The sequence below is a fragment of the Pelodiscus sinensis genome, chromosome 4, assembly GCF_052426305.1.
Source record: "Pelodiscus sinensis isolate ZL-2025 chromosome 4, ASM5242630v1, whole genome shotgun sequence".
Classification (NCBI taxonomy): domain Eukaryota; kingdom Metazoa; phylum Chordata; order Testudines; family Trionychidae; genus Pelodiscus; species Pelodiscus sinensis.
Genome location: NC_143055.1, coordinates 132967648 through 132995351, shown reverse-complemented (window position 1 = coordinate 132995351; position 27704 = coordinate 132967648). Strand labels below are relative to the sequence as shown.

The following is a 27704-nucleotide window of genomic DNA, read 5'->3' as shown; positions in this document are numbered from 1 at the left end:
CAAAGCCCTTTTCTTCCTTTGCAAAATAATCTGCAAAGGAGGTCGGGACCATTAGCCCAGGACACATCAGGATTATGTCGGGAGAGCACAGGGACAACAGTCAAAATCCTCCCGGCACATCTCAAAGGGCAACCCTGCCTTTAGGGTCTGATCCCCACATCAGTGGGGAAAAACTGGATCAGGCTCCTAGTTCAGCACAGAAAAAACTCTCCGTTCTCCACAAGCTCTCATGTGTCTGAAGTCAAAAGACGAGCACAGTTCGAGAGGGTTTGGGGTGGTCGCCGCAGGCCCAGCGCGACCTCAGCCATCCTACCGATGGGCCCAAAGCAGCCTAGGGGAATATATGGGGGCCTGGCGCGGGGTGGCAACAGGAGGCACCCCACACACACACTCACCACAGCGACGGGTGCCACAGCGTCCCGACAGCCTGCTCCGCTCGGGCCTGCTGCCCTCTTCCAGGCATCCAGCAGCGGGAAGCAGAGGGCCCCCGTCCCAACCTTAGAGACAGGGGTGAAGCAGGATGGGACCTGTGGGGGGGGGGGGGTTTCCCTGGGCCCTATAACCGAGGCACTGGGGTGTGAGGAGTTGCCCCAGACTCCAGCCCTGAAGAGTCAGATTTTGGTAGAGTTGCCAGGTGCCCAGTATTGACCCAGAAAGTCCAATATTTTCTCCTCCTTTCTGGTACAAAAAATTGAGAAAATACTGGACACCTAAAATGGCCAGTACTTCCTGATTTTTCCCAGCCAGGAGGCCAAAATCCCAGGCTGTCCAGCTCTATATGGAAGCTGCCTGGCAACCCTAGTGCTTACCAGTGAGCTGTCCGGCCTGGCGAAGGGAGGTCAGATGTCAGACGGCTGCTGGCCGCCTGTTAGGGCCAAAAAGCTTCACCACATGGTTTTTTAAAGGGGCCACGGTGTGTTTTTTGTTTTATTTGTTTTCTCGCAACAAGCTTTTTCCTGGCATGTTTTTGTTGTTGTTGTTCAGTTTTTTTTTCCGAAACCATCTGGCAACCCTAGATTTTGGCAGGCAGCCAACCCGAATCAGGCGTGTGTGTGTGTGTGTGTGTGTGGTGCGAGTGTTATAAATTATTGTCATTTGCCCGACAATCAGTAGCCACTGAGCATTCGATCCCAAGACGACACTGCGGTCATTCACAGCTGCCGTCCACCACACCAGGGCTGGGGTTTCGGCCCCCTCTCCTGATCCGAGACCGGGTTCTGTAGCATGCTGACCTCCCATCAGCTCTGCTCAGCAACAGCCCTGCCAGGGGGGGAGAGGTTCCCAACCCCACCCAGCAATGCTCAGCACTGTGCAGGACTGAGCCCCACGTTGCTTTATCCAAATTCTCTCTGCCCAAAAAAAGTCACAGGCCCACGCTCACCGAAACCCAGCCAGCACCACTGCAAGGAACACGTCTGGGGCCGACAGACCCATTGGAATCGCAACAAACCTCACCCCTGCATTCCTCACATACATTCCCTTATCCCACCTGCCCTGTGGCCAACCAGTTTTGGCCATCCCCTCCTGACCCAACCTGAGACTTGAACCCCCAACCCTGTCCTATCCCCTAGGCCATGCGGGAACCCACCCCACCACTGCTTTCACTGGGGCTACTCACAAGCTACTGAATAAGGAAAGCATTAATAAAGACAATGTTTGGCATTTTATCACAAGACCATTTGGATTTTTTTTTTTAGTGCCAGCTTCTGGATTCATGTGAGACCTTCAGCTTTCATTTAAAACAAAGAGCAAGTTTCTAGCCCCCGGGACGGCAGAGAAAAGCATGGGAATGTGACCCCACTGCACCCTCTTGGCTCTAAAAAGAGAATGAAAAAGAACTCCAAGCTTATCGCTTTTTTAAAACATCCTGATTTGGGGCAGTGGGGGCGGAAGGTTGTGACTCATGATATTTGAACACTTCAGGCTGTCCCTGCTGCAGAAACAAATCAACCCCTGACCACACCGCTTCATTCTTTCCAGTCACCGTTTGTTGTGTTGTGTTTTGCTTTTTTCCCCTGCTATTGCTAACAATTCCCTCTGGGGAACGTTCCGCACAGACTCAGCGTTCCAAATGGAAACTCTCGCTGCTCGGAGCCGGAGGAAGCAAACCTCTGCGACTTACCCCGTTTTTCGGGTAGGCGATCCATCCCAGATCCCCCATGACTGTGCGCGAGTCCAGCAAATTCACTAGAAAGAAACAAGAAGAAAGCTTTGATAAGGAGACACGCATCAGTGAATACGCGAGGCTTCTGGAAGGCCTGGTAAGGGCTCTTGGTCAGTAACAGAAAGGGAAGCCAATTGTTGTTAACATAATCACAGAATCCTACTGTTGGGAGAGACCCCGAGAGATCATCAAGTCCAACTCCCTGCCCAAAGCAGGACCAATCCCAACTCAATCATCCCAGCCAGGGCTTTGTCAAGCTGGGACTTAAACACCTCTAGGCATGGAGATTCCACCCCCTCCCTTCTGTAACCCATTCCAGTGTATCACCGCCCTCCTAGGGAAATCATTTTTCCTAATATCCAACCTAGATCTCCCCCTCTGCCATCAAGATAAGTTATTGAAGTTACCATCAAGATATGTTATTGCAATGTTAAGTACCTGTGGGCCAGGACTTTGCTATGCCAAGCACTGTACAAATCCAGACCTGCACGTGTAACTTACTATTCACAATATTGGGGTTTTGGACTATGTTTTTTGAGAAACAAGTCAATCTTGTGTGTGCCATCCCTAGCGTGGGGGAAAGACCCTTGATGCCTGCATGGGGCCTCTCTGCATCACTCCAATATAAAGAATAAACTAGTCTTTTTTAAATGAAACAAAAAACGCAAGTTATTCTGTTTATAGAAAGCTTTTCTCCTTTGCTTTAAAAATGCAATTCAAATCATTTGATAATTCCCCATCTGCAGAAAGTCCTCCCAGGCAGGCCCCTTTCACTATTTTGTAAAAACATCGGGGGTGGGCAGGAAGCAGACCTCGCACAACGGTGTTGGGAAAAGTTCCATCCTCTTTCTTCACTCAAGACCGCACATCTCTGGAGTACATCGCAAGCTGCTTGACTGGCTCAATTCACTGATTTTTGCCCTGGCAAGCCACACAAGCAATTAACAAAACAATTTACATTCAACAGCAATAAACTATTCCCACGCTTGTAACATTTTTTCCACAAATTAACGCAAAATCGGTTGCCCAAATAGCGAGTGTAATTAAAAAATAAATCTACACACACTTAGCTAAGCTAAGAAAAATGACAGCAGCTCTTAGCGCTGTTTGTAGTTAAGAGTCTTTGTATTAGGCACTTGACATTATTAGCTCTCTTTGCAGAGCTGTAAAACTCCAGATTCCAATTGGTCTCTGGCCCAAAACTTTTGTCTTATGAAGCTGCAAATAAAGAGGAAACTTCTTTCTTAATCAAGGGTGGGCAATAGTTTTTGCCCAGGGGGCCACTTCAAAAGTTTTTTAAGTAGCCCTGGGCCACCCCATAATGGGCAGGGCCTAAACAGGAAGGGGCGGGGCCTAAGCAGGAAGGGGCGGGGCCTAAGCATGAAGGGGCGGGGCCTAAGCAGGAAGGGGCGGGGCTGCTCGCCCCCAGACCATTATTGATCTGGGGTGGGGGAGCCCCTTTGTCCCCCCTTCCCACTAGGCACCCATGCCCTAGAAGAGGCTTGGCACGCTCCCCCACCCCCAGGCCAATCAGGGCCCAGAGAGCGCAGGAAGCCTCCTCCCACCCTACAAGGAGCATGTGGCACTTTGAAGTGTCGTGGGCTCCTTGCAGGACCGGGGCAGGGCAAAGGAAGCCCTGATTGGCCTGGGGACAGGGGAGCACGCACGAAGTCCCCTCCACTCTTCCCCCGGCCTTGTGAGCAGTGTGCGGCGCTTCAAAGCACCACGTGCTCCTGGCAGGGTGGGAGGAGGCCTCCTGCGCTCTCCCCCGCCCCCCAGCGGGGAAGCAGCAGGGCCTCTGCGGGCCGGATCCACCTGCTTGGTGGGCCAGATGCGGCCCACGGAGGCCCTTTTGCCCACCCCGGCTCATAATGGAAGAGAGAATCATTTCCGCCAACAGACGTTCTTCTTGCAATATATCCTGCACTGATGCCACACAACCTCACTGAAAACCCTCCTCAAACCCAGTTCTTTCAGCCAGCCTTCCCTTTCTGACCATCACACGGATTGTAAAAAACCAAACCACCGCAATTTTCACAACCGCGTGGCTAAACTTAGGATCCTGCGGTTGATTGTCACCAGGTAAATTAAGACACTTGACTGGAGTCTAAACATTCACCGTGAAGGAGAACTAACAAGAGGTGAGTGTAACACTAAGAATGTCATATATGTGAGATTATCTCTAGAGCTCTCCCATCAATCCATGGTGCTGACTATCTGGACACAGATCATGAAGTAATGGACCAATGAAAACTCTGATGTATACAGCCACACCTTCCCCATTCATTCAATTGGATATGAAAATTAACGAGGGGGGAATACGGATGCCTGATTGAGTACTTTTGACGTCACAACATATCTGCTCGCAAATGACCTGATGAGTTGTACTTGGCTTGTCAGTAATTACAATTGTTCACATCCTGTCATTAATAATTTTCTCTCGTTTTTCAAATATGCCTATTTCTCACAGGCCAATCAATGAGACTGACAGCGACGAGAAGCTTGACGGGTTCGTAACAAGCCATTTGTGAACGAGAAGGGCACGAAAAAAAAGCGAGATGAAAATAAAAAGCAAATTTTCAAATACTCTCAGAGGAGCCTTTTTTAAATTAAATTTACCTCAGACGAAGATAGAGATTTCACTGAAATAAAGCTTCAGAAAATCCAATCTTTGCTTACAGATTATGTGCTGCAAAAGGTAGAGGAAGGTCCGTGGTGGTTTTCTTAAAAAGAAAGTTAAATTCCCCTACTTGAAGTAGCGATATAACCATTTCAACGATTAACCGATAAGCATGAGTTTATTGGTTACCATAACAGTTACCGTAACCGATAAGCATGAGTTTATTGGTTACCATAACAGTTACCGTAACTGATAAGCATGAGTTTATTGGTTACCATAACAGTTACCGTAACCGATAAGCATGAGTTTATTGGTTACCATAACAGTTACCGTAACCGATAAGCATGAGTTTATTGGTTACCAAGGATACTGCCCCATGCTGCTGACTCTATAACAGAGCACATCGTGCAGGATGGCCGTCGACTTCCTGGGAGCAGGGCTGGGAGCGCTTTTATTTGCCGGCTCCCTGGGAGCAGGGTGGCAGGTGGGAGCCAGTGCACTTTGGGAGCTGGCTTAACAGGCAGTTTCTGTCGCACACCAGTTTCTGGGAAACCAACTGCTGCCTCGGGCTATAAGCTCTGCAATGTAAAGCTTATACTGCAGAAGCCATGGTGCTGCCGGCTCCCTGGGAGCGGGGCCAGCAGCTGGGAGCCACTCCTGGCGCACACCGTCGGCCCCACTTCTGGAAGTCAGCTGTGCTGTGGGAACTTCAGTATCAGCTCGACATTACAGAGATGACAGCCCGTGACCACTAAGTTGTGTCACGGTTACCTAATTAACCGTTTTTAACAACCTTAACTCTAAGTAAAAAAAATACCACAGACTTCCCGCCAAAGCTCCAGTCAGTACGTAGGAACAACATGCTTTTCTAGACATTCTGCCAGTGCTCATCACCATGGCACCCAGGTGCTTCAGCACAAGAGTGGGCCCAGAGATTGGATCTGAGCGGCTGTATTTCCAAGAATTCGCTAGCCCCTTTCACCAGCTCCACTTCCTATTAAACAAAAGGCAAACTGGGAACTTGGCCACGCTGCTGTCCTGCGGGACCAGACGAGCAGGAAAACGGCTTCCTGGAGGAGGCTGGAAAATATGGTCGTAAGAAATGCATCTGTCAGATCAAACCCCTTCGGCTGCCTATTGAACCAACTGCTTCACTGCTAGAGATGTGATTGTAGAAGAGTCAGGATTTGCTCTACTGAATTAATGGGAAAAAATAATAAAATCATAGAACACTAGGACTGGAAGGGACCTCAACAGGGCATCAAGTCCAGTCCCCTGCCCTCATGGCAGGACCAAGCACCATCTAGATCAGTGTTTCTTAAATTGTGTTCCACAGCACACTTGTGTGCTGCGAGGCAGTCGGAGGTGTGCGGAGAACAACAGAATTCAATATGTCTGCCCTTAAAGGGGCAGGCGCCTTTTTTTTTGTGTGCTCAACAAAAAAAGCCTTGATATTCCTCATAAAAAAAATTACTGTTCGGTGTTCCTCGATCTTAAAAAGTTTAAGAAACACTGATCTAGATCATCCCTGACAAGTGTCTGTCTAACCTGCTCTTAACCATCTCCAGTGATGGAGATTTCACAACCTCCCCAGGAAATTTATTCCAGTGTTTAACTACCCTGACAAGTACAAAGTTTTTCCTAATGTCCAGCCTAAACCTCCCTTGCTGCAGTTTAAGCCCATTGCTTCTTGTCCTAACCTCAGATGTTAAGGAAAACAATTTTTCTCCCTCCTCCTTGTAACACCCATTTAGGTACTTGAAAACTGCTATCATGTCACCTCTCAGTCTTCTCCTTTTCAAACTAAACAAACACAATTCTATCAGTCTTCCCTCAGAGGTCACATTTTTCTAGACTTTTAATCATTTTTGTTGCTCTTCTTTGGACCCTCTCCAATTTCGCCACGTCTTTCTTGAAATGCGGGGCCCAGAACTGGACACCAGACTCCAACTGAGGCCTAATCAGCACAGAGCAGAGTGGCAGAATGACTTCTCGTGTCTTGTTAATGCATCCCAGAATCATGTTTGCTTTTTTTCCATCAGCGTCACACTGTTGACTCATATTTAGCTTGTGGTCCCCTATGACTCCTAGATCCCTGTCTGCAGTACTCCTCCCTAGACAGTCGCTTCCCATTTTGTATGTGTGAAACTGATTGTTCCTCCCATTGACCTCAGTGGAAGATATACTTGGAACAGAAAGTTCAGTACCCGGGTACTGTTGTACAATGGCGCAGCTTCTGCATTCTTCATACACAAAGAACACACGCAAATCCCAACATTTTAAGTCACTCTGCCCATTTTATGATTGCAAACTGTCTAACAGGACTGTTGAAACAAAATGGCAGAATCACCAATAATTCCCGCTACCACAATTGCTATAATTAAATTGTTCAGAACGGTATAGTCTTGTAAATTGCAGTGGAGGGAGGATGACTATTGATTTACATTGTGCAACTTAATTGAAACTTACTTGTCCTGGAGAAGCCACTAATGAGTCTAATTAGAGGGAATGTTTGATACCCCACAGTCGCTTTGCAAAGCATTAATTCAATATCAGAAAAATGGCGTGAAAAAGGTGGTTTTTAGCCAATGTCAGTTTCTCAGAAGAATGTGATACACCGAACTGCAGGAATAACTTTCTAGGTCATTATCAACGGCAATACAAAAATAATTTTCCATACAGAATGACAACAAGCCCTCGGCCAACTCCCACTGAAGTCAATGTGACTCTTTCTGCTGGAGAGGCAAATGAACAGAAGTAAATCTGAAGGTCCTACTCAATCCTTCCTCCGGACCAACTCCTCACTGAAATTTAAAAAAATGAGAAAATCTCCAGAATTCGGCCCATGATTCCACTGGAATTATGGCACAGTGCAGAATGCTTGGGGGCTGAGAGTTACTTTGTGTCCTAATTCAGGGCGGCTTCAGGTGACGGACAGGTGCCTGGCCTAATTTAGACAGGTCTGGAGTCCTACCTAAATTACCCCAACGAGCAGGCCTGTGGCACCTTAGAGACTAACACATGAGGCCATGAGCTTTCATGGGTAAAACCCTAGACTCTCCAGGTGGTAGAGTTGTCGACTTTCCTGACTGTATGGACTGGACATCATTTGCAGCAGTGGCGTCCAGTTGGGAACGTTGGTAGCCCGACAGCAGCACAACGGACAACTGCTCCAAATCTCTGCAGCTGTGCCAGCCAGCACTTTTCCTACCCCTACTCCCAGCATATTATCAACATCAAGGCTGGGAAACCTCCGGCATGCCAGCCATACGCTGCTCCTCAGGGTTAGCCACTGGCAGTCCAACACGTTTGGTTTGCCTGAGTTTCCACAGGCATGGTCGCTCGCAGCTCCCAGTGGCTGCCTGTCATCTTTCCTGGCCAATAGGGGCCAGCGCAGACCGTGTGACTACTTCCCGCAGCTCCCATTGGCTGGAATGGTGAACCGTGGGCATTAGGAGCTGTGGGGTCCGTGTTTGCGGCCGCTCAGGTAAACAAACCATCAGGTGACCCAACCACAGGCAGCCCACAGGTTCCCCTCCCCAATCTACACCAATAGGATACTCACACCCTTATGGCAGTCCTCTGCCATGCCAGGACTGTGGGTCACCTAAGGGCGCACCCAGAGCTCCTTTCTACTGCTCTGGCTCTTTTACCCAGTATAAAAGGGCTGGCCTGGGGCAAAGGATCTCCACCCGAGTTTTGGACGAACTCACAGATAAGTCACGTGGCAAACAAAACCTGCCCTAATGATGCGTGCGGTGTGACTGTCACCGTGTAGCTTCCAAAACACCGTGCTAGGCTGATCAACTTCACAAATTTTTAACAAATCACCACTCCGCATTGCCTGTGAAGGCACAAATACTCTGCCACCAACACGGTCTGTGCCAACACTGTGTATAACTACACCATGCAGATGTGAAATAAATGCACTTATTTTCGCCTTGTGCCCATTTGCTACTGGGTTTTGCATGCTCCATTCTGCCCGTATAAGCATCTAACCTTACTACCCTGTTTCACTGGCAGATGCCAGGACAGAGAACATGTCCTTTTGCTCCGAAAAACCAGCTGCTTTCATGAAAGGGCTCTCCTTTAGATGCAGCCTACCTGGGGCGTGTTCTCATGATGCACCCTGGAGCCGACATGCCATTCCATCCCACAACGATCAGTTCCACACACCTCCTAACCCACACATTTGCACACACACCCTGAGCCTCCATTGGGTGCCATCCTGCGGGCCTTTTATGAGAACCAGCAGGCCTCACTGAGCTGGGCCTTTAGCAGACACAATTTAGGGGTTTGCATGGGAGGAACAACCCTAAATTCGGATCCCATTTATAAAGGTTCCTCAAATGTGCTTGAATTCATCTCAATTTGGGACAACACTCCTTCATGGGCTTCACTTCCCCAAAGACATCAACAGGGCTTCAGTCCCCATTTAATGATCTGCCTAAAGGTAAGCACATGCAGAAGGGTTATCCTTAGCAGTGACGACATTTGGACATTAGGAAAAACTTCCTTACTGTCAGGGTGCGGTGAAACACGAATAAGTTGCCTATGGAGGTTGTAGAATCTCCAGCTCTGGAGATATAAAAGACCCAGTTGGATGGACCTCTATCAGGGATGAAGTAGATCAGTGTTTCTTAAACTGTGTTCCGCGGCACACTGGCAGAACAGAATTAAAAATGGCCATCCTTAAAGGGACAGGCGACTTTTTTTTTTTTTTGCGCTCAACCAAAAATCCTCATAAAAAATATATTGTTTGGTGTTCCTCAGTCTTAAAGTTTAAGAAACACTGATGTAGATGGTGCTTGGTCCAGGGCAGGGGACTGGACTTGATGACTTCCTGAGATCGCTTCCTGTTCTACTGTTCGATGATTCTAAGATTTCCTGAATCACAGTCCTATTCTCTAATGCAGTGCTCAGAAATACCTCTGGTTTTGCCCTGTAGTTTTGAGGTGAGTAGGGAGTTCTTCCACCTGCTACAACGCCCATAAGCCCTAGCGACCATCACTAATGCCTGATGCCTCCCAAAGCTTAATAGCATTTAAATAGGAGTGATTTATTCATGCTACCCCTGCTCCACATCAGCTAGCAGAATGTGCTGAGTGTCTGGAAGCAGCAGCATGAGGCCACACAGCCCGCAGGCAAACACTTCCTCTCAGACAGTTTTTGCCAACAAAACAAACTGGGAGCACATGAAAGAGCCAAACGACACAATGCTTCTCAACTTGACCATACGCGCGTCCGCTCCCGCCAGCCCTCATTAGCTCTCATTCTCAACTGCACAGGAGCTGTATAATCATTAACTTTCGCGCCTTTGGGGTGGGATAAGTGATGATTACGTCTAAACTCCCACCAGAGCCTGTTTTTTTTAGGACAACACCCAGAGTGGGCTTCAGGGGGTAGCCGAGTCAGTCTGTGCAGGAAAAAAAACCAACAAATAGTCTGGTAGCACTTTATAGACTAACAAAACATGTAGATGGGATCATGAGCTTTCGTGGGCACAGGCCACTTCTTCAAGTCATCTGAAGAAGGGGGTTGTGCCCACAAAAGCTCATGATCCCATCTACATGTTTTGTTAGTCTTAAAAGTGCTACCAGACCATTGGTTGTTTTGACCCAGAGGGGGGTTTGTGTACGCTCCAACTGCACATTCTCCAGTTACTCGCAAAGAGTGGTCCAGTTGGATCAACCAAGATGTGATGCAAATCTTTGCACGGAACACAGACTGGGTAATTAATAGCCTTTTTCATGCATATCCCACAGGGGGAGCGATGGAACATGCCAGGTGCTCTATCTCCCATGCTTTCTAAAAATGATTTACGGACACCAATATGCATAACTCACAGATGCGTTGGACAAAATACCTCATGTAACCTAGCAATTTTGATATGTCAGGCTGCTGGATCGATTTTATTTTGGTGCGTGGGTCACTCTTGTATGTAAAGCTAGAGATATGGAGCGTGGAATGGTGGATGGTTTTAAATGGGGCCATCAAGGGTGTTTCCCTCAATATCTGGGTAATCACCTGTGAACAGCCTCTTTTGTCGTTGAGACTAAGCAGTCGTAGGAAGTCATGTGACCTCCCAAACTGGTAGGGGCTGATCAGAATTAGTTAGGTGTTTCCTGTTATTTTAAATTTGCAATTCACTTTGCTCTGCCTATTTTTCACTTGCCACCACTTACATCAGGGTGCACAAGATCAAATCCAGCCCACTAACCCATTTGATCCGGCCTCTGGGCTCCCCTGCCACTCCCCCGCCCCAGGCCAATCAAGACCAGGGGGTGGGGAAGTGCGCGATGTCATTCGTTGTTCAAAGTGACTGGCGGCTCTCTCCTCCCCACCAGCAGTGGGTGGCATCTAGAGGGAACCGCCCCTTCCACCCAAGGCCCCACCCCTTCCAGGGGGGCTGGAACTGGCCCACAACCACCAACCAAAGTTCATGAAGTGGCCTCCCTGCAAAAATTATTGCCCACCCTGACTTACACCCTACTGTGTGTACTTAACAAAATCACTTCTATTTACTTTCAAGCCCAGTGTAAATAATTGTTACCTGGGGGAGCAATTAGTGTGTACATCCCCCTTTCATTGTTAAAAGGGGCTTACCTAAATACTTCATTTGGGGTTCTGAACCCATTTGGGGAGGGGTTTCCTTGGAAGCTGGGGCCAAAACTGCATTTCCTTCGGACCTGAAGAGTAGGGTTGCCAGATAGTTTCAACAAAAATACCAGACACACTTGACATAACATCACAATCTACATGACATCTTATTTAGAAAATACCGGACAGTTCTATTTTCTCACTGATATTTTCTCAATTTGTTTCCCAAACAGAAAGCTCAAATACTGGACAGTCTGGTTCAAAACCGGACACATGGCAACCCTACTGAAGAGTTTCCGTGTCTGTCCTGCTCCTCGGAGTGGTGATCTCAGCTGTGTGCCTTGGCTGGGGGAGACCGGGAGATCTGGCCCAGCAGGACAGGGTGGTGAGCAGCCCCAGAGAGAAGGAGACAAGTGGCAGTGGCTTTGTCAGCACCAGGAAGCGCCCCCCCCCAAGGGGTGTTCTGTGGCTAGACCCATCACACTCTACTCCAGTGTCTTCAAATATCAGAGAGACTGGCCTCCCCCGCTCCTTTCAATAGGACAACTTTTGGACCATTGTTGGAAGCAAGCACAGGGGAAGGAGGACCCCAAATGAGATTTTTCAACACTCCGTCACCAGCAGTGAAAGCTTCACCCTTGACTTCAGGGGAACAGAATGAGACCAGAAGGGAGCACTTACAACCAGCTCTTACACAGACCTTTTCATTGGTGCAGCTCAAAGTTCTCTGCAGAGGAGGCCAGTAGCATAAGAACGGCCGCTCGGGGTCATGCCAATGGTCCATCTGGACCAGCGTCCTCTTGTCCAACACTGCCAGGTGTCCCAAAGGGAATGAGCAGAACATGGCAATGAATCAAGTCACCCTGACATCCTGTCCCAGCGTCAGGCAGTCAGAGCGTTACGGGCACACGGAGTTTGGGGTTGCACCCATGATGGTCTTGATTAATAGTCATGAATGGACCTGTTCTCCAAGAACCTATCTACCTCTTGTTTGAGCCCACTGAGTAGCAAGAAACCAGAGTGATGTCATGGTCAAACCTCCCTCCTACAGGACCTCATGGCATTACCAAGACATTCCGAGCAGCAAGACCTCTCTTGTGTCACACTCCAATTGTTTCTTCCTCACCCATCTCTGTCCATTGTATGGCATCACCGTGGTTTCCTCACTCATCCTACTGTTTTCCCTGTTGTGCTCTATAGTTCTGCAAAGCTGTAAATCCAAAAGAGCTCCTACAAGTAAGTGACAATCAAAACTAATCCAGGAAATCAGAAATAAATGAAAGAATAAACCCCTCAAAAGAAATCAGTCATCATGGAGCAGATGTTTTTTTATTATTTGCGTTGAGTTATGACCAAAAAAAAAAAAAAAAAAAAAAGAGAGAAAAAAAAGGAAATATCAATTTATATGCTAGTGGAGACCAACTCCAGAGAAATGTAAGTTATGCACCTATTATTTATAAGCCAACAGAGAAAGAAAACACACACAATTTAATGAACCTACAAAAACGATATTAGCGACAGATTGATATTTTATTATGATGACTCACTTCTGCTGTAGGTTTTCTATGACCTCCTTTATAGCAAGCTCCAAGAGGCTGGAGTCTGCATTCTAGATTTTAAGGCCAGAAGGGACCATAAAGAATATTGAGGGACACTGACGTGTTCAAGTCAGCAGGGCCTGATGAAATTCATGCTTGGATACTTAAGGGACTGACTGAAGAACTCTCGGAACCGCTAACTATTACGTGTGAAAACTCGTGGAGGACGGGCGAGGTCCCAGAGGACTGCAGAAGGGCAAACACAGTACCCAGCATAAAAAGCAGAGCAAAGAGGACCCAGGAAATTATAAACCAGTCAGCCTAACTTTGATACCTGGAAAGCTACCAATGTCTTACTGTCATACTGGGAATGAGAATCTGGCTGGATGATGCAGAGGTCAATCGGAGACAGGTTCCTAGTCAATGTTTTTATTGATGACTTGGATGACGGAATGGACAGGATGCTTCTCAAAGAGAAGAGGCACTGTAAACACATTGGAAGACCGGATTAATGCAAAATAATCTTAGGAAACCGGAGAGTTGGTCTGAATTCAACAAAATGAAATTCAATACAGGTTGAACCTCTCTAGTCCTAGGGTTAACCCCAACCCTGACCGGTGCCAAACCAGAGAATTTGCCGGATCCCAGAGGTCAATATTATCTAACAGCACTACCAAAACTCCCACTGCTTGCTGGGCTCTTAGAAAAAAATTAGGAGTAAATTAGAGCTAAAGAACAACATAGAGAGTTAGGACTAGGAACTGTAAATAAACTTTATGGGACCGCAGGAAACTTGGCCACGTGCATGGTAAGTGGACATCCGGCTATCTAAAACCATACCCAACCACGGATGATGCCAGACCAGAATGCACCAGACTAGAGAGGTTCAACCTGTACAAACAAATGCAAATTACTTCACTTAGGAAGAAAAACGCAGATCTATAACTACATAAAAGGGAACTAACTGTTTAGGTGATAATACTGCTGAGAAAGAGCTGAGACATATTGCCGATCACAGATTGAACAGAGGTAAACCATGCGACAGAGTTGCCAAAAACAACTAATATTCTGGAGTGCATTGACAAATGGCCCATGTAAAGGACTGGGGGTAACTATCTTGATCTATTCGGCACCGGTGAGGCCTCAGCTGGAGTCTTGTGTCCAGTTTTGGGCACCATATTTTAGGAAAGATGTGGAGACATTGGAGAGTGCCAGGAACAGATCAACCAAAGCGACAAAAGGTTCAGAAAAATGAACCTGCAAGGAAAGAGTAGTTTTGATCAAAGACTGGAGAGGAAGGATTCCAGAAAATAATCTTTAAACATGCTAAGGTTGTTATAGAAGAGGCCAGTGAGCACACATCCACTGAAGGTACCACAAGAAGCAATGGGTTTAATCTTGCAGCGAGGGAGATTTAGGCTAGACGTTAGGAAAACTTTCTAACTGGAAGGAGAGTTAAGCTCTGGAAGATCAGTCACAGGTGGCACACAAGTGAGAAGCAACTGAGGCGAAAGACACCCCCCAAATTCCCCTCTCACACCAGAGTCTAGGGGGGTCCAGGTTAGTAGATTTTGTGTGCTCCAGCCCCACAGGACGACGACAGGGGGGCTGGAGCACCAGTGTGGGGTCCCCAATGCTGGAGGGGGGGTTTCTGAGCCTCGCCCCCCCCCCCCCACCTTAGGCTCCCCACCACCTTAGGCTGAGCAACACAGTTCCGAGACTGGATAATCTGTATGCACGTATGTCCTAGTGAAGTCAATGGCATTTAACCACAAGATTCAAGTTCAGGACCTAGTTGGGGGCTTTTATGAGCCAGGGTCTTTGTAACAGAACAAGAAATCGCACGTCTACTTTTAAACAATCTATAATCCCAGAGGGAGAAGGAGGAAAAAAAAAAAGACTCCCCCACAAAAGTCCACCCATCAAATCGCTTTTCTAGGCATTTTTCTTCCAGAAGGTGCCCATCAAATTATGTTACACATACTATGAAACCGGACAGAAATAAAGAGACACGGCACAGACATAACTATAGATGTCAAATTACCCTGACAGCTCTCATTTTCAGCCGCCTCACAAGATTTCAGCTGTCCACGCTATCCACCGCCACCAGAGCCTTCCAATCCACAATAATGACCGTTTTGCTGCCTTTGAATTCATTGAAGTAGAAAAAAAGTAACTGACATTATATGCGGATGGCTCTTGGGAGCAAGGAACGGTTAGAAAGATTTATTGGCTTTTCTGATGCCTGACAAGGGAGGCCTTTTTCGGTGAGTGGGGAAGGGAGGGTTGGTGGAAAAACAAAATTATTTTTCTCCCCTTGTCTTCTGAAAATAAACTAGTAGTAGGGAAATGGATAAAAAACACCGTGAGAAAAGCCACTAACGATAATGCAAGCAAATGCTGGTTGATTGCTCACGGGTAAAACCGACGGGCCGTGAATAAAAGCACAGCGGAAGGTAGCTGCAAAGAATTGTACCCAGTTTGCAAGTGCAACGTAGAAGAAAATGCGGTGTCAGATAAAGGCAGGCAGGAGAAGGGAGCTGCGGAAGGAAGGGCGGTGGGGCGGGTCCTCCCGGCAACCTTATACCAGTCGGATAAACTTACCGGGCCCAATGAGAAAGCGGGAAAAGTGGCTCCAAGACCGTTTTACATCCCGACTCCATCCCCCTGCACACGCACCAGCCTGGCAGGCCTTAGAGCAGCCTGAGGGCACCAAGAAGATGCGCAGGCAGTCCTGCCTCACACTGGTACGCAGTGGCTCTGCCACGCCCTTTCTTACCCGGCCACCCTCCCCACATGCCAGTGGCCAGGAGGAGGAGCGCTACCGACCGCTAGGGTGGCGGTTTTCAAACTTTTTCCTCTCACCACCTGGTTGAGGACAATGGCGGATGCCTGCGACCCAACATAACTATCTTTTGATGAGGACGCAGGCTATGGGGTGGTGCCAGGAATGGGGGGGGGCCTAACTCAGAGGACTGGGGTGCAGACTTACTTCCAGTAGCTCCCCAGAAGCGGCCAGCAGCAGGTTCAGCTCCTCGGCAGAGGCGCACAAGCCGTTCTATGTGCTGTTCTCACCAGCAGACACCACCCCCCAGCTCTCATTGGCTCAGAACCGGCCAATGGGGGCAGGGAACTGGTGCTCAGGGCGGGGGCAGTACTTGGACCCCGGACCCCCCATCTAGGAGCTAGACCTGTTGCTGGCCACTTCCAGGGCGCAGCACCGTGACCCTCCAGCGAAGCAACCTTCTGGGACCCGTGCTTTGAAAACCACTCAACTAGAGCATGTCCTACACCAGTGTTTCTTAAACTTTTTAAGATTGAGGAACACCAAACAATCATTTATTTTAATGAGGAAGACCAATGATTTTTTGTTAAGCCAAAAAAAAAAAAAAAGAGGCTGCCTGCCCTTTAAGGGCAGCCATTTTGAATTCTGTTCTCCACAGCACAGCTCTCACTGCCTTAAAACATAGTTTGAGAAACACTGCCCTACAGAGAAGGACCTTCCCCACTGGCCTGGTCCACCAAACATACCGCCCTTTTGCGCCAGCAACAGGCACAACGCAGTCAGAGCCTGCCTGTGTCTCTGGACTCCCTGCAGAACTCATGAAAGATTAGCACAGAACATCAAGCCCAGCGAGGGCACCAGACAAGCCAGGGGGGTGGGAGGCTTGTGCATCACTCCAGGCCCTTGCGAATTAAATGGTTGGACTTACAAAATGGCAGGAAAGTCTAGTGGTTAGGGAACTCACCTGCACTGCAAGAGAATTAGGTTCAGTTCCCCACTGTGCCACAGCTACCATGCATGACCCTGGGCAAGTCACTTATTCTCCCTGTGCCTCAGTTCTCTCTCTGTACAAGGGGGACAATCGCACTGCGCTACCTCAGGAGTGTTGGGAGGGCACACAGTCTGACAGAGCATGAGGTGCTCACATTCTGCACCAGAAGGGTCACAGAATTACTTCAGATCCAGGCCTACTTTCCACTGCGATTGGCTGAACACAGGGGTGGGGAATGTTTTTTGGGTCGGGGGCCACTGACCCACAGAAAACTCAGTCGGGGGCCACACAATAGTGAGTAGTAACTCCCCCCTCCCCCCCCCCACACACACATTTTGTGAGTACACCACAGCCTAGGGGGGTTGGGGTAAGTAGACTGTGGTCCCCATGCACCCTGGGGTGGGGCCAAAAATGAGGAGTTCACTGTGAGGAAGGGGGCTACTGGGAAGCAGGTTTGGGGGGTGGGGTCTGGGCAGGAGGGAGGGTGCAGGAGTGGAAAGGGGGTGCAGGGTCTGGGTGGAAGGGGGGATGCAGGGCTGGAGCACCAGCTCCCCGAAGTTGGGAGGGGGAGCCCTGAGCCTCGGGGGTCAGATCCAGGCAAGCCAGGGGCCGGATCCGGCCCTCAGGCATCGGGTTTAACAAATCGAGCTGCTGATTTCTAGCCCATATCAGTTTGCCTGAACACTGGCCCTGCATGCACAGAAAATAAAAATGTAGTCAAAGCAAGCTAGGAACCAGGAGAATTAAACCCCACAGTGACTAAAGGCCGACCCTCAAATTGGTCAATCCAATGGCTTTGGGAAACTGCTGAAAAGCCAAGTGCTTTTTCTTCTGCAAAGCCAGCTGCCTAATTATTCAGCTGGGCACAGAGACAGGCGTGCGGGATGAGGACGAGAGTGATTCAAGTAAGTGAAGAATTCCTCTCCCGACTTCCTAGGCGAATACAATTAGACTGGTACTTTGGTGGCTCCTCCCTCCAGACAGTCAAACTGGTTATCTGGTTTCACAAGGAAAACAGATGCAACTCACCCAAGGAAAGCAGCAAGTGGCTAATCACAACAGAACCCTTCATTTTTGAGGAGGAAACAAATTGGCAACGTGAGTCTTTAAAACATGAATTTGAGGCAAGGTCAGGAGATTGTCAGGCTTGTGAACTCCTTGTGATTCAATAAGTAGCCTTGGCAGAATGGATTCTTATATATAATGGATAACACGATATTTAAGTTTATAATTTACTTTTCAGAATTTTTCTCTATTTGTATCCATGTTCACGTGGGGGGAGGGATAGCTCAGTGGTTTGAGCATTAGCCTGCTTAAACCCAGGGTTGTGAGTTCAATCCTTACAGAGGCCAGTTAGGGATTTGGGGCAAAAATTTGTCAGGGATGGTACTTGGTCCTGCTGTGAAGGCAGAGGACTGGACTCAATTCAATGACCTTTCAAGGTCCCTTCCAGTTCTAGGAGATAGGCAATCTCCATTAATTTATTTAATTCATGTTTATATGTAAGCTATGTCTAGACTACAGGGGAGGGGCATTTTCGAAAAAAGTGGCCTTTTTCCAAAAAAACTTCACCCGCACCTAGACTGCCGCCATGTTCTTTCGAAATTAAATTGAAAGAATACGGTGGTTTTTTCGACAGTGGTAAACCTCACTTTACGAGGAAGAGTGCCTTTTTTCGAAAGAGCTCTTTCAAAAAAGGTGTTCTTGACCACAAACAGGGCTTTTTCGAAAGAGAGCATCCAGATTGCCTGGCTGCGCTCTTTTGAAAAAGCGGATTGCTTTTTCAAAAAAGTTGGGGCTGTCTAGATGATCTCTTTCGAAAGATGTGTGTAGTCTAGACGTACACTTAGGGTACGTTTACGCAGCAACGTTATTTCGGAATAACTAATGTTATTCCGAAATAACATAGTCCATGTCTTCACTAAAAGCAATCAAGCTGGAGGACTTCTTACTTGGACTCATTTTATGAGAAGGAACAGAAGTTGGAGGAAGAATGCTCTAAATCAGACTTCCTGCTGCACAGACAACGCCAAAAGCCGAAATAAGCTATTTCAACTTCAGCAATTGATGTATCTCAAGTTCCATAGCCTATTTCGGCTTTAGCCCTGCTGTGTAGTTGTGCCCTTACAGGGAATTATATGGGAGATAAGAATCATTTAACGTGCAGTAGATGTTGAGATTCAAAATATTAGCATTTGATAATCATTGAAACAATTTGTCACCATAACATATCAACATAAAGCAAATATCCATACATCCCGCTCTAAATTCTCAAAAAGCATCTTTTCTTACTTTGCCTGTCTCTACATTTCAGGCATGGATGGAAATACTTTTCCATCAGATTGCGTGTGGGGGTGAAATTGACTTTTATAGATGCTTGCCAATCCAAATCTAATCCTTCCAAGCCTAATGATAAGGGTCACAAAGGTGAAGCATCGATCGGAGAGGAACAGTAAACAACATGCTTATCCTGAGATGCAGCACGGTAGCATGGTTAGGAAAACGTTCAGGACTCAGCACTGTAAGGAAATGTTTACCCTGGGTTTGCACACTTGGTTTTCCCTCTGCCTTATGTAGGGAAAATCTGATTGTAGGTTTTCTAAATGGGGGATAAAAAGACACCTGAGTGCAAGGACGACTGATTTTCTTCTGCTGGCAGTGGGAGGTTCTAATTCAACGCTCTTCAGCTTTGTCTACACTACACACTTTTAATGGCACGGGCAGTGTAAATGTTGTTTGTTGGCAATACTTGTTTGCACCATCAACAAGAGAGTGTTCCAGCCAAAAAGCCAGTTACATTTTGCTGCAGCAAGTGACAATGTATCCGATGTGTGGGGGTGGAGGTGGGGACAAATTTAAACCCCTGCGAAGAACAGAAGTTGTGTCACTCAACTGGCAGTGTAGACAAAGCCTTAATTAGGTTTAAGAGTGGCTTAGTTTGGTTTATCTTAAATTACTCGAGCAGGAGCAAGATTAAGATGAACCAAACTAAGCCTCTCTTAAATCCAAGAAAAAGTGTCCACACAGAGGACACATCAATTTAACTAACCTAATTTAATTAAATTGGTGCAAGTCTGTACCTAAACAAGGTCTAATTCAGGAATAAATCTTCACAGTGATTAGTGGCTTTACACTGGGGTAAAGAAGGGAATCAGACCTCAAATGTCTTGAACTTCGAGAAATGAAGTAAACCTCTTTTCAAGCTTCAATTCAAAGCCATTTAGATTGATTTAGATGGGCTTGATACTCCAAGTTACACTGGAGGAAAACTGCTACATGAGGCATCTGAGACCCTAAGTAGGGTTGCCAGATGGTTTAACAAAATACAGGCAGTCCCTGGGTTAAATGGATCCGACTTACATCGGATCCCTACTTACAAACAGGGTGAGGCAACCTCGCACTAGCTGCTTCCCCCCAGCAGACCAGGCAGACGCGAAGCTAGCGCCCCTCCCCCCCCCAGCAGACCAGGGAGACGCGAAGCTAGCGCCCCTCCCCCCCCCCAGCAGACCAGGGAGACGCGAAGCTAGCGCCCCCCAGCAGACCAGGGAGATGCGGAGCGGCTTTTCTCAGCAGACACCTCAGCTTGAGAATAAAGGACTGAGGGAAGTGAGGTGTGGGAGAATAAAACTGAGCTCTGGAGAAATGTTTGGCTAGAGTTTCCCCTACAATATGTACCAGTTCCGACTTACATACAGATTCAACTTAAGAACAAACCTACAGTCCCTATCTTGTACGTAACCCGGGGACTGCCTGTATACCAAACAGCCCCACCTCCCCCCCTCCCCCAAAAAAACCAGGAAAAAATTCTGTTAAGGAAAAAAAGGGAAGACCAAAGTTGTTGAGCAAAAAAAAAAAGTGTACTGTGTCTTTAAATGGCCCCCCACACCCCTCACTTCCCTGTCCCCGCCAGATGGGGCAGAGGAAAATTGGCCCCGCCGGGCTTCCACCCGAGGGAAATAGGAAATACCGGACATTTTACATGTTTGATATTTTCTGGAGTTTTTTACCCAACGGGGGACCCGAATACTGGTCAATGTGGGTGAAAACCGGACACCTGGCAACCCTAACTCTAAGGTTTAATGTATTACCTAATAACACAAGAAACACACCATATGCACAAATCCTATCACCCAGTAGAGATTTTACTTACCAGCTTTATCCAGCCACATGTAAAAAAAATGAACATGCCGGGGCATAAAATCAAGTGATCTGGTTTGGCATCATCTTGAACACGTGTTGAAAATGGCTCTTTTTTTCAGAGGATTAAAAGTTTTTTGCAACCACTGTAAAATATAATTTCAGAAACACTTCCTTGGCAGGCCTAAAATTTTGTTTGATTATTTGCACCGCCCAAAGGAAATTGAAGGAATGATACAGTACTTTTTTTAACGTTGCATAATAGGGGGCAAGTGAGCTCCAACAGTGAACCACACTAACGATGTAGTTCCCCACTGGGAATACCTGCCAGTTTATTCAACTGTAACTTGATTTGCAAATAGCTGCTTTATACATCAAATTATGGTGTCAACTTTTATGATACTAAAGGAGGAAGGTCTATCGGTATTTCTACAGCAAGATGCTCTGCCTAGTTAGATGTATTTATAATCATTGTGATCATGTGCGTTAACGTGGGTTAGATGCAGTCTTGGGGGTTAATTGTTGTGTATTTTTAAAATACATAACACATCACCCTAAGCTGACTCATTCTGAAGTCATATTTCAAAGCTATGCTCCAAATGCTTTTTTGTATATCTAAAGCCAAAAAAAAAAAAAAAGGATTTGATTTAAAACTGAAACAGTATTTGATTATTTTGTAAGCAATGTCACTGCTTTGAATATTTTAAAAGGAAAAAGGCAACAACTCTGAGACATGTTGGGGAGCCGGATTCTGAAAACCCCACATCAGCAGCCCCACCGAACTCGATTTAAAGTCAACAGGAGTATGTGCGTGAGCAAAGATTATTCTTCCAACCAGTCTAAAATCATTAATACAGAAAGGAGTTTTTTTTAAAAAAAGAACTGTTCCAATGCCATCCACTGAAGAGCACCAAACTTTTTAAAAGCTTGTAATAGGGACTTTATTAATAGACTGGAACAGCTCCAAAGTTAGATATCTATTTTTACCCAGCACACATTAAAATATGGCCAGCTTGCATAGTTTCCCAATCTATAGCTTTGTTAAAATAATGTAAGAGCTGTCTGAATATGTGATTTATGAGGCTGAGGCTGTCTTCCCCGTGTAATACCTTTTTAAGAAACCTGGTTAGATACTTGTTTGTACCCAATAGATTTGAATAGCTTGAAAGGGAAACAGACTACAGATATAGCGGTTTGTTGTGAGTTCATTAGAAAACAGTTGTAATGAGTTAAATATAATGTGTTTCAATAACGTACCTAAATATGTGTTTACCCAATAGACCAGATCTGTGGGAATTTTGCCACCATCAAGATAAATACATACTTCATTAAGGCATTAGAACATCTAGAACCATTCCAGCCTCTGGAATAAACCATCTGCTTTTTAAAATCTTCTCTAACTCTGCCAGTTCCTTCTGCCCCTTAAATAAAATTAAACTATAAATGAATCAATTAAATAAATCCAGCCAGACAAACCCTCCAAACTATAGGTAGTTAAAATGGACAAAGTTCTGGAAATTCTAAATTAACCCTAATTCAGTATTCTTAAGCTACTGAAATAAAAGACAGACAGGAGTTAAGGATCAAGCATCTATCTCAATCTTGCATCATCTACCTGTTTCTGTGTAAGCCACATCGTTAAGCAAGCGGGAAGGGGGGAAAAACTCACTTTGTTGAAATAATGACAATCTAGTTAGCAATTATTACAGTATTGTCTGATCAGCACTTATTTTCCGCTGAGTAGTTCTAATTCGGGGTTTTTTTTATTTTAGTAGTAATTATGCAAATAAGGTAGCTGTGATATCTTCTTAAAACAATCAGAAAACAGACAAGTCTTTTGAAAATCTGCTCAGAGGATACCTGAATGCCAGCCAGTTTATTTCCAAACAAGAGCTGCAAACCAACCCCAATTTACAAAAAAATGTGAACCAAATCATTCCTTTAAAAAAAGAAAGCCTTCTTTCATTATAAGGGTCACGTAAATAGAATTTTTAAAAGTCACTCCCAAAAACTTTCAAATTTAGGACAATTTAAAACAAGGGCATTTTCTACCATTAAAGATGTGCAAGAAACAAAGTTTAATACAATGCAATCCCTGATGTCAAGTAATGGTTCAGTACTGCCAAGGGGGGGGGGGGGGGGGACAGGAAATATAGCTCACACAGGAACGTAATCTATTCCGTGCATGTACTGTGCCTCTCAAATGGTATCTCAATCATGTAGTGACTTTGGCATCAAGCAGTTTCCAGAAAAAACATAACTCAGGCAATTACTGTGTTAACATTGTTGTCTTACAGCCGCAAGCAACATATATCTGATTAATTGCTATCAATATTCTTTGCTATGCAAAAAAAAAAAAAAAAAACCAACCACCACCTCACAGTCCAGTATGTGTCAATAAAATAAAACATGCATGACTAACTCAGGGGAAGTCATTTCTCTGAGGAGAAGTCCTGGATAATGCATTTAATGTAAAGGACTACTTTTGAAATATTGGATTTTGAATATTCTCAATAGAGTTGAATTTCTGATTGTGCATTATCAGGGGGCGGAAGGCTGAAATACAAAGAATAGGATTCTAACTTGTAACATTTGAAAAGGAGTTCCATAATCACCATTAAACAATGAATCAAAGACGCTATTTATTGGACTGACTTCTCTTCCTTTACCACATACAGATTAAGATACAGTGCAACTGCTAATGAAACTGTGGACAACATTTTTAAAGTGGAGTCTACTTTTACCCCAAATCCATACTTAGGCATTTTAGAATGTGGCCAGATTTTTCACCCAAACATCTCCAGTTGAGAACAATGGAAGTGATCAAAAGCTCAACTCCTTTGACAACCTAGCATAGAACAAGATGCGCATCTATGCATTTAGGAACCTAACTTTAGTCTAGAACTTTTAAAAAGAAATCGAATCCACATGGCATGATATGGATTTCAACATCTCCTACCCAATACCGCTGCAGCTAAAACAAGAGTTTCATTTCAGAGTCACTCAGTACTAACATTTGATTTATAATACAAGTGAAAATAAAACTATCTCCATTGTTTCAGGAAAATAAAAGCTATTAAGCTCAGGCAGCCACATGGTACGAGTTCTTTGCTAGCAAAGTTTGTTTTGTTTTCAGCCCAGCAAAACCAAAATTACGATGGAAACAAAAGAAAACCCATATACAAAACTGTACAAACTTTTTTATTCTCCACTCTTCAAGGAAGCCACCCACCCTGACTTCCCCATGTTGGTTACATATAAACCTATGATCCCTTGGCTAGTTCTCATGTCTCTATTGACCTCCACTGAGATATAAATAGCAATTTACACCAGCCAATGTGCTTTCCCTCTCCAAGGCACTTTGAATGCTGAGAGAAGCAAAACTGAACTTTTCAAACCCAAACCGTTGACAAGTGTCAACGGCATATGGCACAAGGACTTTAGCAAGTGAAGCTCTAATGAATTAGCCTTGATTCACTGCAGGGTGAATCATTTTCAAAGCAGAACTGTTCAGCAGTAATTGGCCAAGAAGCCATGCTGTGAAAAGCACTTGTCACATAATGCTTGTTTACAAATAAATCTACACATGGTGAAGAGTGGCTGTTACTGAATACCTTCAGGTCTACCTCTCGACTTTGCTTTCTGCCTGGGGCTTATTAAAAGGATAAAAGTTGGAGACTGGGAATCAAAGCAAGAGTGAGATAGTATAAAGCCAACCCATGTGCTGTCAATAATTATGGGGATATTCCCATGTATCTTCTTGCTCTTAAGAGCCCACTGGACTGTTTAACAACAATTCCATTCTCCTGTCCTACAACATAGACCTGATCCTACAAAATGTTTGTTCACAAGTAGCCCTTACTCGCTTGCCTCTGACTTCAGTGGGCCTTACTCACATGCGTAAAGACAGGGCGCAAGTAAGAGATTGCAGACGCAAAGCCCCGCAGTCTGTCTCTCTCCTTATTAATAAATCAATGCAAATCATGGTAAAACAGAACCAAACTTACTCCCAGCTTGGACTCAACTCAAATCAACACCATGTGAGTAGCTGCCTGTTGAGAGCCATGCAAATGAATTCCCTGGTGAGCAGATGTGTGCCGGTGATGTATTTAGAAAGGAGAAATCTAAAGACATGTCCATCCTCCCCTAATCTATCCATTCTCTAGCCCTGCGCACTCAGTAACTTCACAGCCATGGGAAGCTGTCCCTATATTTTTCTGTACTTTGCATTAGTCTCCTTTTCTAAAGCATATTATGACAAGCTACCTCAAAGCCACTGCTTTGAAACCCTGATGATGCTGTTCATTTCCCTAATAAATCACTGTGTAATAAAGCTGTTTTTGCTGATATGAATTCACATAGAAGCAAGCTTCCTGGCCTGAAAGTGTGTATTACATCTAGCACGTGGATGCAAAAACAACAACAAAAAGCCTCAATATTATTGCTGTTGCTACTAAAAAAAAAAAAAGGCTTTAGAAAAACTGAGCAGCATTCCAGCCACATGGAAAACCTTGTCGTAAGTGACTTTAAACAGGTGAAACTTTTAAATTGTCAGCTATAATCAATGTAAGCATCCATTGGGCTTGTCATGGTAGTGTAAGTAATAACTGTTATGTGCTCTCATGTCTCCTGATATTTTTCTTCTTGCACAAAGCATCTTTTTTAAAAAAAAAAAAAAAAGTAAATCAACTTTGGACAGCACATGAAATGCACCATAAATAAATAGCTTTTGAGGGGAGGGAGGGACGGTAAATTCTATTCCCATCCTCTGACTTCTGGGTGGGTGTCTGGAGGTGGTTCGGATTTGCATTTGCTGATGCTGGGGGCTGTGTTTAGGCGCTGGACTCTTGGCACTTTGCTCAGAGGCTAATTGCCAAGCTCTGGAGCAGGGACAATTGAGATGAGATGCTTAAGAGATATTTTAAGTGTGTGACATACAGCTCAGTCCAACCACGCAGCACAACACGGCACAAAATAGGCACGCAGCCCAACGACACAAACCCAACAGCAGGGACACACACAGCAAAAGGAACACACAGAGCATAACTTATCCTAGGAACAGTGGGATACCACACACACACACTGAATACACAAAATACCCACATAGCCTCAAACCAAACACGCACCCACAATCCAACCACACACAGCATCACCCTAAACACACACACACACAATATACCCACGCAGTCCTACACAAAACACACACACAAGCCCAACACACAAAATACCCACACAGCCCAATACACAAAATACCCACACAGCCTCAAACCAAACACGCACCCCACAATCCAACCACACACAGCATCACCCTAAACACACACAATACGCAAAATACCCACGCAGTCTTACACAACACACACACACAAGCCCAACACATAAAATACCCACGCAGCCCAATACACAAAATACCCACAAAGCCTCAAACCAAACACGCACCCCACAATCCAACCACACACAGCATCACCCTAAACACACACACACAATATACCCACGCAGTCCTGCACAAAACACACAAGCGCAGCACATAAAATACCCACAGTCCTATACCCACACTCCAAACACGCATCCCCTCAACCCGAGCCCACACAGCGTAACCCCAACCAACCACCCCCAGCAGGACACAACCCCGGACTGGCAACTGTGACCCACCCCGCCTGTCCGAGTCCCAGCCCGTCCCAGGCAGAGGGGAGCGAGTGGCGGCCAGGGGAAGGGCGGCACCGGGCCGGAGGGGCCGAGACGCGCGGGGGCAGAGGCGGTGCGGGCTGTGGGCACGGCCGGTTGGGGGCAAGGGGCAGGGAGGTAGGAAGGGCAGGCGGCAGAGCTGCGGGCAGGGGACCCCTGGACACGGGCAGCGTACGGGGCCGGCTAGGGAGCTGGGGAGGACGCGGGGGCAGAGCGCGAAGGGGGCGCAGGAACAGGTGCGCCCGCAGGCGCAGGGACCCCAAGCGTTCCCGGGGAGCCGCTGCCCCAGAGCCCGGGCGAGCCCGCCCCGCGCCTCTCACCTTCATTGCCCGGGCTGGCCCGCAGGCTCCGCAGCGCCCCGCACAGCAGGAGGCACGTCCAGAGGCGAGCCGGGGAGCCGCCGCCGCCCAGCCCCGCTGCCCCTGCCCAGGCGCCCGAGCCCCGCATCCTCCGGCGCCGGCGCCTTCTGCCTCCCCGCCGCGGCTGCTGCGCGCTGCGCTCCTTAGCGCATGGGTGCGCGCTGGCGGCTCGGGCTGCCCGCTGCGCTCCGGGGCCGGGTGGCCGCGCTCTGCCCGCCGGAGCCTGGGCGGCAGCCGCAGCCGGGGGCTGGGAGCGGGGCAGGCGCAGGAGGGAGCCGGAGTCGTGCGCCCTCGCCGGCCCGCGCGTCTCCAGCGGCACCGGGCTGCTGCGTGCGGATCCGCCCGCGTCCTCGCCCGAGCCGCGCTGCGTGTGAGCGGGGCTGGGAGCAGCCAGCCCCTAGCAGCGCCAGCCGCCGACTGAGGCTCGCTCGGCCCCTCCCGGAGCGCCAGGGAGACGCAGGCAGGGGAACCAGGGGCCAGCCACGACGCCACCCCGCGCCTGCCTCCGCTCGGTGCCCGGCTGCATTGGCGCTGGAAAGGTGCCCGCTACCCACAGCCCAGCCTCCCCGCGACTCCCTTACGCGCGCCGCCCGCAGGAGGCAGTGCCTGGCAGCCTCCCTCCCCGGTCCGCCCCTACCCCTGCCCCTTCCCCCTCCCCCGGAGGGGGGTTGGCGAGGAAAGGGAAGGAGCTTCTGGACTTTCCAGCTGCCTGTGAAATGCCCCCGCCTCGCTGCTCCCTGTGCCCGGATTTCAGGGCAGTGGGGGCCCTGTGCGCGCCGGGCTCTCTTGGGTAGTTACTTTCCCTGCTTGCGTGGGGGCTGGGCGTCC

General features: G+C 47.3%; 1 protein-coding gene across 15 annotated transcripts in view; it reads right to left on the bottom strand.

Moving 5' to 3' along the window:
* Nucleotides 1-27472, bottom strand: part of EPHA5 (EPH receptor A5) — a 257107-nt gene extending 229635 nt beyond the window's left edge. For 5 of the 15 annotated variants that reach the window (XM_075929243.2, XM_075929244.2, XM_075929253.2 and 2 more), the window contains exons 1-2: nucleotides 26838-27469; nucleotides 2123-2187 (exon numbers count right to left, since the gene is read on the bottom strand). In XM_075929243.2, coding sequence (XP_075785358.2) covers nucleotides 2123-2187; nucleotides 26838-26964 — 192 coding nt within the window. In that variant the 5' untranslated portion in view covers nucleotides 26965-27469. Of the gene's footprint in view, nucleotides 1-2122; nucleotides 2188-2976; nucleotides 3293-26837 lie in introns of those variants that run through there. The other 10 variants (XM_075929258.2, XM_075929257.2, XM_075929254.2 and 7 more) reach the window with 6 other exon arrangements.
* Nucleotides 27473-27704: the final 232 nt, after the last annotated feature.